A 13846-nucleotide genomic window follows, 5' to 3' on the forward strand; every position below is an offset into this window, starting at 1 on the left:
CTGTTACATACTGGCAGAAGGACAACATATTTAATGGCATTGTCACTGTGTTACTATATCTTTTATTGTATCCTTTATGCATAATTGGCCATTAAAATTGTTAACATTGTAGTTAACATTTGAAGAGTAACCACATTTCAGTGGCATAAAGCCAGCACTAAAGAAGAAATGCTGATAATGGACATGCAGAATTTGTGCCATGGTGAAATAGCATTTTGCAACAATAACCAAAACAATTAAATATTGTGTACTTGACATATGTTACTGGGACTATCATTACATTTTTATTACATGCATTTCTGAGGCACAGAGTCTTGGCCCCATTTCATCATAAATTCAAACAAACATCAAATGATCTTTCAGAAGGAGTCTAGATCTTTCCCCAAGTCCTCTGTTTTAATCATGTGCTTATGGGGTTTGGATCTTAAAAATACCCTGAAACTCCCATCACTGGACAATAAAGGAAGTGTTCCAAAAAGATAGGGGCAAGGAACTTAGCTCCACAAACTGTAGCCTGCCAGACCTGGCATATGAGTGAAATAGGCTCCACGGTTGTAGACAAAACCTTAAGGAAATAATTTTCAAAGGAGTCTGGCACCTGCAAAGGCTAGAGGACACGTGGATGGGTGCCTATCTCTTATGAAAAAATAAGTTACTTTTATTTAGATTTCTACCTATACACATTTAACATTTTTAGCTGAAGGTATTCAGCTTTGGAAACACTGGCTCTTGCCTTCTGGTAGCCAAAGGCATTTCTAGCTACTGCTGCTGGATTCTGGTTTGTGCCAGCGGTGAAACAGATGTCCATCTTGATTGCATTCAAATCTCCCCTAAAGACTCAATTTTTCTGCAAAGCCACTAAACACTGACTCAGATTCATAACTTGTTCCAACCAATCCTCAATTTACACCCAGCAATGAATGATGGATCTGCTGACTGCAGAGAAGAAATAGTGTTATGTTTCTCAGAAATCCAAGAAGCTTCGTGGAAGCAGAAGAACGTTTTTAAAACATTGGAGATTTTGGACATCACTAACCCAACAAGTAAGAAGGAGGCAGATTATCATGAGTAATAGCATAGCAGATTTTCCATCTTTTTTAAAAATGTTTTTGTGGGTTAAGACCTCATTTTTTCTGCCAAGTTAAAGGCTAGTTTTTAAAAATGATTTGTCTTTTTTTATCCCTGATGGTACAATCAGATTTCCAATAGGTTTGAGACAGTTAGGATCTGACAGCTTGGTTAAGACCTGTCATTAGTTTGAATATACACATGAACAGTTTATTGTTGTTGAGGGATTGAAGTCTCACAAGTAATAATTCATCCAGTCATCAATCTTTCTTTCTCCATTTTTTTTTTCAGTCTGGCTGCCCTCTATAACTTGGCATTCAGTCAATTGTGGACTAAATTATCACAGGGTAGGAAAATGCTCATACCTTATTCCCTGACTTCTCACAGAAGTGTGTGAAGTAGTAGCCTGCTCTGTTCTCCAAATAAAGAGACTGCAGCATGCTTTCCATTCTTGATCCCCCTAAGACAGCACTGCCAGCAGCACTTTTCCCCTGGACAAATAAAATATAGTTATACGGCAAGGAATAACAGGCTTTCATTATTTTCAAATGTCAGTACATTGCAATGAAGGGCCATGCAGTGTGTTCAATTGGTATCTTCATCCCAAGAAACTAGACTCCATTTTCTACTACAAATGCAATTGATCATAGTTCTCCATACCATTTTCCCACTAAGAATTCACGTCCAATGGAATAAGTCTGATGACTGAAGGCATGCAGAGTAGCAAAATGACCATAGCATCCTTTAGGTGGTTCCTCAATACTTGAAACAGAAAAACAAACCTGGCCTTAATTCTGTCATTAACTCTTTAGCTCTGAATCCAGGCAATTCCAATGATACTAAACCATATCACTTAGCTGTCAAAAGTTGTCTCAGCTCAGGCTACTGTGTTTTGAATTAAGAGACGTTAACAGGCGGTTATTTGGTCAAGCCTCAAAACAATTAACAATCATGGAACAAAAGATATGTCTCCTATGGTTACACCACTGACATCAGCAACAAAAGCATGAGTATTTTGGGGGGCAAGAAATCCATGCTCTTTACTGTGGCTAGCTCCTGGAGCATTTGAGAAAGAATACATCCATTTTGACAATGCTCACAGAGAAGCTAGAGGAGGTTACAAAGTAGTAAATTAGCTTCTGATGATCACAAGGGAGAAACTTTGGCTGGCTTGCTGTCTCTGATGGCAGAAGTGGGAGCAGATGAGTATGGTGGCTGACAACCAGCTTCCTTCTAAACAGTAACAGGGATGGAGAAGGGCAGGAGGAAGCCAGACTTCTGAAGCAGAGTGGGAAGGTCCCCCTCCCCAGTATGAATTTAAACTATGAATCCCTGCATTCCCCTTTGCATCATATTTGTGATGGTAAATTTTGGGGTCCTGACTGTAGGTTCCAGTCTAGCCCTGTAAGTGTAAATGGATACTGTTTTCCTCCCTCAGCCAGAGGGAAACTCTGCATGATGAAGGTGTATAAAAACTAATAGTTCATGGTGTGAACGTTTCCTGAATATACATTTCTAACTGCAAACGTCCCCTGATTGCAAAGACTAGCCTTTTCTTCTGTCAAAATTAACAAAGAAGTAAAACGATTGCAGTGAAGTAATAAACAAAATATGATTTTGATGTGAAAAACAATCAATCATGTGCTGAAGTGATCAACAATGATGTGAACTGCATATGTAAATAGGCCCAGATTTCATAATATGTTTGTGGGTTTTTTTAGTTGTGAGGCCATGGGTATCAATACCTCCGTGAAACAGCAGGCTGTTTCAACACCATTCCAAAAATGCAAAAGGTTTTGGATATATTTTGAATTGCCAGATCTTGATATCTCATATGTTCAATTTGTCAGTATTTTCACAGTTATTGAGAAAAGGCTCTTCTGTGCAGCCTGTCCCTCCTGAGGTTTGCTGAATTGAGGGCCTGCTTAGCAGGCAATAATTCAACAAAGAAAAGAATGAAGTACACAAGCAATAAAGAGGAATTGTACAAGTGAAGCATTTTCCTTTTATGAATTTTACTATTTTAATGACTTTCTAGGGCAGATTCAGTTTTCACTGTAAGTCTGGTATACTTTCCCAGGCAACAATTCCACTGAAGCATTTATCCAGTGAGTTTTCTATAATAGCCTACTGAACATATGGTCACCATGGAGAAGATCAACACTTTCTAGTGAAAATAAACCTCTATATGTGCCATGATTTCCTATCAAATAGGTGACAGATACCACACAGAAAATGCTGACATTCTAATTATACCTCTGCATAAGGCATTGGCATTCATATAATCAAACCAATTTCTCCCTGTCATTGACTACTTCCCCTTTAATACCACAGAATAAAGTGTTTTAACCCATGATTCAGGATAACTAATATTTCCTAGTAGTACTTACCAGGAGCAGCTCAGCATAGGTGTACTTTCTATGACCCTGGTATTTTGAGTCTTTGGTGCCATCCAAAGCTAAGCAATGAATCATGTCTCTGCTCACTGACTTTGGCCTGGATTCACAAACAAACAAAATTTTCAATACATATTTAAGAAAAAACTAGGACTGCTTATAAAATGGACAACTAAGAAGGGGCATGAGAGAGGTAGAATGACATAGTGAATAGTAGAGGAAAAAGTACATGGAGTTCAAATGTACAATAAATGTAAAAAATGTAGAGGAATTTTCATGTGGCCCTGTGGAAATCACTGGCACAGCGTATCTTTGAGGACAAGTGCTTGAGACAGGTTAAAAGAATATGTATGTATGTAGAGAATACCAACTATTACACAAGAGAAGGTAAAACACTTGTATTTGGAGAAATAAACCCTTTTGTGTTGTGGCACAAGTGAGAAACTGATCAGCCAGAGAGGAATTCTCCATGCACACAATCTGTACCATAACTGTGCTTCACTAAGCAGATTATTGTATTAAAGAAAAGTATTCACGAAGACAGTAGGATCTAAAAGCCTTTCATAAATATTTGAGGTATATTGGTGTGCAGGAAGATGTACAACGGACTTTTGTACTTACCACTTTCTACTGCTAGAAATGTCATCCCTTGGGGGGCTCTGACTTGATGGCAGGGTAGGTGATAATCCTGATGACCTCCTCAAAGAGAAATTTGGAGTAGCTAGTTTTAATAAAGTTGTTGGTGAGTTTGTTCTACTTTTCTAAAAGACATAACAGAAAAATAAGGCAATTCTGATTATTTTTCCACCTTCCTGTTATCTTAACATGTTCTCATTAACTACTCAAAAACATTCAAGGGGGTTTTCACAACTATTTTTCCTTGTCAATCACAATATATAAAACCGCAAATTGCAAATATTTTCTCTAAATATCTTGCAAGATTTTTCAGCACACCTTAATAACCACTATAGCTTAAAAACTACATCTTTGACAGGTAGAAATATGTTACATGCACTTTGTACAGAATTACAAAGGATGTCAGGTGAAGAGCATGTGAACATGTTTTGTGAATCTTTAGGAAGATTACCTTAAGTAGCTCACTGTAAGACAGATACAATCACTCAGACTAGGAAAGAAAGGGGGCATTCTGCCACAGCATCACTGACTTACTTATTTTGAACAAAATCATGCTATGACTTCTTGGAGATGCCAGTTGCATTCAGAGTGCCCTCAGAAATTCACCCAGAGCTGCTGCTCTTTCTAAGCTCTTGCAAGCACAGTGAGGCTGGAAGATGCAAAAGTCCCGATTTCTCTCAGAAGAAAAAAGAAAAACCAGCAAGAAACAGTCCATCAGCTGATTCTGTGAGGTTCATGGGTGCCAGGTCATAGTTTTCTTCAAGTGCTGAACTCAACAGGGGCTGGAAAACCTGCAGAGTTAGGATCCTGTCTGCCTGACCTACAGCTAGTCCTGGGTCACTAGCACACCTTGTGAAGCCAGAACTGGTCTCTGTAAGAGGCAGCTGCTTCTGGCTCCCATTCCTGCTGTAATCAATAGGAATCTGGCTCCTGAACCCAGCTTCTTCTGAACAGGAAATCTGTCCCACTGTTTTTCCTCTGTTATCTCCATGAATTAGCTTTTTAAAAAATATAATTGTAGCCTAAAACTATCCAATTCAAAGTAACAGAGGTGTGTGTGAACAGATCTCCGGCATAGCCCATCCAATTCTTGACACTAGAACCACAGTCTCGATTCACATTCTCCAAGTACCTTCTGTCCTGAGGCTTAACACTGTGTTGCTGAAAACCTGCAGCTTTCATTGCAGGCTTTCAAGGAAGAAAAGAGTCAAAACTGAACTGGCCACCTGCAAGCTACATGCTGTGAAAAGGTCTGTGTTGTGTGGCTCATGACCCTCTGTAGAAAGCAAAAATCTCATGTAACTGATTGAGGACTGTAGTAATAGAAAATGAGCTGAACTCTGCCCTTTTTTCAAACATGAGGGGTAGATTCAAGGTAACTGCAGTGAAGTTGTAAGAATTACTCTGAATTAAGATAAGGCTGGTTGAAGGGCAGAATCTGTGCTGCTAGATCCTTAATTTTGCAGTTCTGAGAATTTTGAGCTAAAATATCTATCCAAAAGACTTATGAAATAGCCGGGATGTAACTGAGAAGATAATTTGACTCAATTTATAGCAACCTGTTCCATAAAGTATAGTAAAATTTTGTTGCATTTTTATACATAACCATCTGCAACAGACCACCTTTTCTAAATCTTGACTTCCTAACAACCAAGTACCATATTCTTGTTCTATTAAGTTCAAGGAGTTTTATCATTTTTTTTGATGGGACAAGGCTTTGTTTTTCAATGTTATGATCCTACCTACCTGAGGAAGTGAAGGTGGTATCCTGGGTGTGCAAGACTTAAGTGTCAATGGTAGCAATGATACTATTTGTGGAAAAGGATCAATGTCCACCCTTGGTCTGTCTTGGCATGTGTGCCAGAGCTTCAGTTTTGCACTGGCGGTTTCTATTGCTGTTGAATGAGTGACACAAAATCTGGGACCCCTAGGAAAAAAAACCTAGTAAGTAGAACTTTCCCAGAACATGATATACTAGGCTACTTGGCTGCCTTCCCCCCCCCCCCCCCCGCCATGATGGCGTTTACTGTATCAAGATATGGTGCTATATGCATCTGGAATTAAAAAGCAGTTAGTGTTAAAGGTATGTTTAGACATTGCACTCTTCCAAATCTAAAACCAAGCTACACATAAATAAACTTAGTTTGCAAATTCTGCACTATTATAGTAGCCTTTGTATGAGTCTGCAGTAGGATATGCCCCATCCATCCTGCAGCAAAGGATAGGAAAGGATTGTAGGTCACAGGACATAGACCACAACTCTCATGAGGCTCCGCAGCAAAGTTCACAACTGCAGGTATTTGTTTATGCTTGCAATTTGTTCATCCCCCTTGGGGAGGTGAGAAGACCTTCAAAAATGTAGCTTATGTTTTGGAAACAAGTTAGAATTTTTATCCTTGCTTAAGCTGTCAATATGCAAAAGGCATTTTGTATGACAGACATTGAACAGTAAAGTCTCAGGGTCAAATTCCACATAGATGTATACACAGAGCATCCTCAGAAACTTGAGAAGGGCAATATGGGGAATAGGTTAGAACAGAATTAACCTGCTTTGCCTGGAGGGGTTTCTCTACCTTGCAGCCTAAAGTTTAGTTGAATGGTATCCAAGGCAGCTATACACAAAGTAGCTCAGATGCTCTGGCAGTAAAATAACAAGGACTCAGTAAGGCAGATTACCCAGCTTCCCAGCAGACTGCAGTGTAGTTTAGGTTAGGCTCAACTAAAAATTCAGAGGCAACATCTGCTAGTATTTATGATGACACTGCTTCCCATAATTGCAATGGGATAAGTGAGATGAAATAAACCTAATAGGCTTATCAAAGAAAAGGGAAATTTGTTAAACAATAGAATCTTAGTTCGTGTTCATTTTTTCATACCAGTAAAGAAGTAGAGGTTTCACTACTTCAGGCTGAATCTGTCTTAAATGCCTTATATTCCACTGATCTCCATGCAGTAGATCAAGTCTGAGTAACACTTCTGAACTGAGGAAATAGTCTCCACTGCTCAGCAGATACAGTTTTTTCATCTTACTGAGTTGCCTTGAGTCAACAAAAACAGTCAAATAAGCATGTATCAGATGCTGTACAGAACCAAGTACAGTTCATCCTACTGGCTAAACTGCTGTCATGCAACATGTTTTTAACCGCAAGTGGCAGAAGCCAAAACAATTTTTCTGCAAATTAGAGACAGGTTGTGTATAAGATAAAATGTACGGTGCCCTAGAATAGACAATCTGAATCCAGTAGAGCCTTTCATTAAAGCAGTTTGTCATACTGAATGCCCTACTTGTGAATTTAAGTTCTTTTATTCTTTTTTTTCTTTCTGTCGCCATCTGTTTTTCAAATCTCTCTCTAACAAAGCCTTAATACTACAGCGATTCTGACTTCCTGTAAGCTTTGCAAACATGACTCTGCAAAAAGAGTTTTATAAGGTTCAGCAGAGTCATTCCTGACTTACCTTGTCAGGACACTCATGATTACTTTAATTGTGTCTGTTCTATTCAAACATTACAATTTATTCTGAAATATCAAAACGTGCGTTGATCTAGCTGTGTTACAAGTATTAAAACAATGGGAATAACTGTTAAATAATAGGAAGTACCTTTGCTGCCTTGTTGTGTCCTTAAGAGCCTTTAGTCTTTCAATATCCATCCAGAGCCACCAGTACCTCTCCCCAAGTGTTCCTTTAATGAATTTCTTGAATCTTTCAAACTCGTGTCTGGTGCCAGTGTCGTAAGTCCTGTGACTAATACACCAGGCAGCCCTACTGTCTGCCCCATCACTTTCAGAACTTGATCTTAAGCTTACTTCTTCAGTATCTCGTTCTCTTACGTCTCCCTTGGAGTCCAAGACAGTAAATGGAGAAGAACTTTGGGAAAAGAGTGACTCTGCAGTACCACGGGCAAATTCATTATTTGCTAACTCGTGTATAAACACTTCAGGCTGTTTGTGGAAATCCACATCATTCTCAATGTCAGCAGCTGACTGGTGGGACCATTCTGAAATGGGTTCCTTCATTACAAATTGAGTATGAGCTGGTATGAATTCTTCCGGTGTCTGAAAAGTTGTGCTTTCCTGTCCATTTTCTTCTTTTGCTGCACTGTCCTGTTTTGGGTCTAGATAAACTCTTAACTGAGTGTAGGAAGGAGGCTCAGCAATGGCCACAGAAGAACCCTCCTCAGCCTCTCTGGATCTCTCCCTAATAATGTCGGCTTTTGCTGATGTTATCCATGAAGGGGAAAGGAAACTCTGTGGGTGGCATTCCTTAGACAGGGAACTTGCTTCTGCATTAAATCAGAAAAGATCATTGAACACCCTTTTGTTTCAGGACTGTTCTCTTGCATATCAACATTTTCAAGTTAAAAAATGTAACATCTATTATGCTGCTGAAGAACAATCAGACCATGTCACGCTGCAGAGCAGGGAATAGCAGAAGTGCTTCTGCTGTTGCTATCTGGCTAGAAACTCAGCCCCATGACTCAGAAACTCATTCCCTGTTGAATTCCAGCAGAGCAGCAGAGTTCAGGAACAACTCCCTCTGGAGCCAATTCTCTTGTTTACTCAGCTGAGCATCCCAGCTCCTTAGTGCTTGTTAAACCACCTTGTTGTGCTGCAAGGCCTGGTTTCTTCCTGAGCATTTTGTCATAGTTTGATCAAAGTCACAGTATGTAGCAGGATTGGGGTTTTTTAATGCCTGGGGAAGCTAGTAAGTGACAATTCTTTGTCTACTTACGTTGATAACTGCAAAAGACTAAAATATCTAACAGGCGTCTGTCAGTTGGGTAAAATCCTGACAGACATAGAAGGATGACAAAACAAATGATTATGTTAAGGGCTCTGGAAACATTTAACAATCCTGCAGTCCAGTCTGCCACCCAGAAATGGCTCCTTTCCATTTAGAGATGTTTCATAACTAACAAATTCAGAACAGTGAGCAGCCCTGTTTTTTTGGTCTACACTTCTCTACTTAATTCCTTTTACCCAACTCCTCGTCATCACCATGCTGTTAAGCATGCCCTGCCATCCTGGTCTGCTGAGAAAGGAACTTACTGCTTTAACTTGCTCAAATGTCTTTTCTACTTCTGCCAGACTTTTATCAAATCGAGTATTTCTGGAGCATGTTAGGAAAGATGACATTGACTATACGTACTGCTTAGTTAGATTAATGCTGCTGTTGCTGTACAAGTCAGTCCTATAAAACTGAGCAGAATAACTACAGATATTGTGAACAGCAGCAGCATCTAAGTGAAAGTAAGAAAAAACCAAAGTCATAATTCAATTCTGGGTCTACAATATCTTCATATCAACCCAGTGTTTAAATGATAGAATAAACTGTATCTTCATATTTCCCTAACACGAAGATGTAGGCTTTCATACTCTATTGTATCACTGAGGCAAAACATTTGTCAGTGAGGAGACTGCTATAACCTCTGAGCACAAAGCACTACATCAGGCTGTGATAGAAAAGGGCTAAATCTCTCAGATCCACTAAATTCACATTTGTAATATTATCAGCCTGTGTAGCCCTCTGTGGTGGCCTAGTCAATAAATGGCAATGGCAGTTAGACATTCTTTCCATCTTCCTCTGAAAATAAGCCACGTCTAACCAATGCTGGCCAGTCACAGACAGACGCTTGGATTAGGAACACGGCATAGAGATTCCCTGCTCTGCACTTACATAATCTTGTGTGTAAGTACATATGGCACAATATATTGACTATAATATAAAAATCAGTGTGATTTAAAATATCTTTTCTTATTTCTAAACTATTTCAAATGCTTTCACTCGACAAAGAAAAATTACAGCTTCTCAACACAGTTTTGTGAAATTGAAACATGAAGAATGATTTCACAGGACCTGAGGCAGTTAGGGAGAGAGATACACAGCTCTTGAGTAATCAAAAGCCAAGTGGCTCAGGGTTTTGCTCAAGACATTAATTGATAACCCAGATCCAACTGAAGCAGTGAGCAAGGAATTCAAACTGGATTGTCCAAGCAAATACCTTCAGCTATTGAACTCTTTCTAACTGCAGGGTTGCTCTGAGAAACTTGGCTGATGCCTTTTATTGCTCCCAGTGCCTGACCCCTACACCAGGTGAATACTGTGCCTAAAAAAAGTTTTCTGACTGAAATAATGCTGGATTTCCCATGAAATAAGCATAAAGAAGAGTAATAAGCACATGCAAAATGAAAGTCTATATTATAAAATAAAGTTTTCAGTAAGAAGATGTAAAATACTCATTGAGGTAAAATGCTGTTGGTTGACTGCAGGACAACCGCAGTAAAAGAAGAGGACAGAGGGGCTTTCCATAGGCCTATGCCCAGCCCACTGCAATACAGAGCTACATTACATTACAAAGCTCTGCAAGAATGGTGCATTTGTGACCTCTCTGATCAAAGCACTGCAAAAATTAGTGGTAGAGTCATGAGCTGCAAACAAGTGCAACTTGTATAATTTCATTAATAATCCATGAATCAACAATATACTTCCTGGGGTTTGGGGGAAGAAGACAGACTTCTGGAGTTACCATGTCTTCCAGTTTTCCATTCAGCCATCGGACTCCAAGGTCCGAGCAGTTCAAGTCTCAAAGTGGAATGGCTGCTTTTTCCTCTGAGAATGGGGGACAGAAAACTCCTAACATATGAGCTGAGACTTCTTTGTTCATCTTGCTACTGCCTACAGAGCAGAAGCAAGGCTATGCAATCAGGTATGTCCATATGTGCACCTGTATGTTCTCTGCCAGTACCTTTGAAACCTGCTGAACAATTTCAGTTAAATTTGACAGATAGACAGGAGTGTCACAAATGATTACATTCTGTAAGATTCATGAAAATTGGCAGCCAAGAGGCCTTTAAGTGCCCAACATAAATACCCTAAGAAGATTGCTGCAACACAAATCATACATTATCAAATACCCAAAGAATCCAGATAAGAAAGTCTTTCAAAACATATAAAAAAAAAAAAAACAAAAACCCTTAGCTGAAACTTACAGATATCTACGAGACAGAAATATGTAAGAAAAGAGACTTCTACTGTCACAAAATTACTTGGCTACTAGCTCAAATTTTGACTTAATGTTGTGGCTATGGAAAGAAACAAATCCCTGTCTGAAGCCTAAGATACCATATGATGCTCAGAAGGTAGTAAGTGGAGTTAGCAGCAATTCCTTGGAATGCCTTTTCTTTCCATCTAGTCAGAGTTGTGTTATAAATACTATGGCTGAGCCCCTGTTACTTACCCAGAAGGCTGTCTTTTTCACTTAAGGAATGGTCTCTTTCATGCTGCCCAGGCAAACACTGATTATCTTGAATTTGGTTAGAAGCTACAGGATGCATAAATGAATCTGTAGTTTTCATGGATTCACTTCGTTTTGCTAGTGTAAACCAATCCTTTGTTTGAGAAACTGTAGCCTAGGAAAATAAATGTCATAGAATAATTCAAATTTCTCTATTTATTGCAGTGTTTCTGAGAGCAGAGGGCTTAGTGTCTGTAGTCATTTTGTGCAGTCTGTGTAGATTTCTGTAATGATAGTTCCCAGTGAAGAGAGCTGTATGACAGTAGCAGACCATACTTGTGACACAGCTTCTGTTTAAGATGGATTACAACCCATCAACCTTCTTCTGTAGTACAAAGAGCTTTGAAAGTAAGGGATATTCAGAGAGTCAGTTGTCCAATTAGGTTGTGACCTCAGTTACAATAATTTGACCCAAAGCATTCAATCTTGATGAATTAAACATGTTTATTTTACCTGGCCAAGCGATATGTAGAACTTCTTCACAGTCAACGAAGTGTCATCCTCCTCGGGAGGAGGAGAACTTGGGTCTTGCTTCCTTATCCAGGGATAGTAGTCACTATCTATAATGAAATTAATGCCAGTCTTGCTCCATTCGACCTGTGACATCAATTTAGCTAGCCTGAAATTAAATGTTGAGACAAGAAAACAGTTAATTTTAGCTTTTAATCAGAGAAAGAGTTGATTTTTTCCCCAGAATAGGCAATAAAAAGCATGATCAACCTAAAAATAAATTGCTACAAAGAACTTTATGATCTGCTTTATTATTTCACCCTTCACCTGCTGTCACATATGTAAATGCCGGTACTGCCATTCCATAGTCCAGCAGCTTTACATATGGTGGCCTGCTTTGCATTATCAAGCTGTACCAGTAAAACTGATTTCTGTCAGGATGATCTTGCATGTATCTGTGCAGTCCCAAGCCCTGCCAAGAAGCCCTCGAACATTTCGGTCACTAAAATGGAGCTATTCTCCCTGATTGTAGAAGCCCTGTATCACCACCAGACACTACATTTCCTGTTCCTGATACAAGCAATCTTCCAGCAGCAATGCCACAACCGTGATCATACTAATTGCACTTTCAGATGATAACAAGACAGCTGGCACTATCGTGTTTAGCTGGCTGCTGTATGAGGACTTTATAGTACCGAACAGCGCTCCAGTGCTACCTTGTGTTAGTGTGAACCTCACGATGTTCAGGAAAGGCAATCTTAGAACCATGTGACGATAATGAGGACGCTCTGGGCTCAAGAACTGGGGCAGAACTTAGTTAAGTCAGAAAGCAGTACAAAATCAACCAAGGTGCATGTGAAGTGAAGACAAAGCCTATGCCTGAGCCTATGACCAAGAGTGAATGCCCAGTTTCGTTTGTCCCCACTATATGAGGGCAAATATGATTTCATTCTAGGGTTGGGCTATCTACATCTTTAAGTGCAAGTTTCACTTTTAGCATCTCAGCTTATCTTGATCCTGATTCAGAAAAGCAACTTAAACCACTGATGTCAATAGAAATTAGGTACATGCTTAAAGTTAGTTTTATGTAATTCTCTTAGATAACTCTTCTTGATCAAAGAAATACTTTGCTATAGCAGAAGATCAAAGTTAATGTTTCATGACGCCCAGATATGTGTAAAGCAGGCTGCTTCTAAAGGTAAAATGGAGCACTCTTTCATGGTTTGCTTGTTCTTTGCACAGATTTCCCCTTGAATTTAAGTGCAGTCTTCAGGATATTGAAAGTTAAAAACATTTTGAAATTTTTAATGTAGAAATCTATACCCCAGTACCTAGTCTGTCATTACAATCAACAAACATGAGTTTTGTGAACCATACTGCCAGGCTGCCTCTCCTTTTAGGACCCCTGAAACACACTACGATTATTGGCATCTAGACACAACCTTAAAGGATGTAGAGGCAGATCCTCCAAAAAGCACACTGAACCTCCCGAACATCTGCTGAAAGGACATCTGGAAAAATATAGCAAGTGTGTAACAGTAAATCATCCAACTATGCCACAGCATCCCACAGAGAAGCTTGCAAAAAGAAGCCTGACATTGGGCCCAAAGACACAAAACTAATGATTGAATTAAAAAGGACTGGCTGTTTTTTCCAAATAGATTCCATAGATTCATAACTTCCACTTATATAGCTTACATATTGGTTAGAGAAAGACGCATTGCTACCATGATATCTCTGTGGAACAGAGATTCAGAAATCAGTAAACCCTACTCTTACTCTCTTTGTAATGGTGTAATATAGTATGTAATTCATGGTCAAGGAAAATTACAGAATGCTGAGTGAAAAAAAGTCACTGATTTTACTTTATCCAGGTCACTAAAATGCTAAAATTAAACAAACAGAACTAGAGATGGAAGAAAACATATCGAGAGTACTGTCAAGATGAATTAAACAGAAGAGAAAAATGTACAAATTTAAAACTGAGACACAGCATAAAAGA

The 13846-nt window shown here is 39.2% G+C and overlaps 1 protein-coding gene across 1 annotated transcript in view; it reads right to left on the reverse strand.

Annotated features, from left to right (window-relative positions):
• RGS22 (regulator of G protein signaling 22) overlaps positions 1-13846 on the reverse strand; it is a 63486-nt gene that overhangs the window by 33397 nt on the left and 16243 nt on the right. Inside the window, exons 6-14 of the mRNA XM_052787606.1 lie at positions 11848-12013; positions 11334-11509; positions 8066-8345; positions 7701-7951; positions 6977-7138; positions 5879-6027; positions 4086-4185; positions 3459-3564; positions 1434-1559 (exon numbers count right to left, since the gene is read on the reverse strand). Coding sequence (XP_052643566.1) covers positions 1434-1559; positions 3459-3564; positions 4086-4185; positions 5879-6027; positions 6977-7138; positions 7701-7951; positions 8066-8345; positions 11334-11509; positions 11848-12013 — 1516 coding nt within the window. The remainder of the gene's footprint in view (positions 1-1433; positions 1560-3458; positions 3565-4085; positions 4186-5878; positions 6028-6976; positions 7139-7700; positions 7952-8065; positions 8346-11333; positions 11510-11847; positions 12014-13846) is intronic.

Source organism: Harpia harpyja, chromosome 5 (assembly GCF_026419915.1).
Source record: "Harpia harpyja isolate bHarHar1 chromosome 5, bHarHar1 primary haplotype, whole genome shotgun sequence".
Lineage (NCBI taxonomy): Eukaryota > Metazoa > Chordata > Aves > Accipitriformes > Accipitridae > Harpia > Harpia harpyja.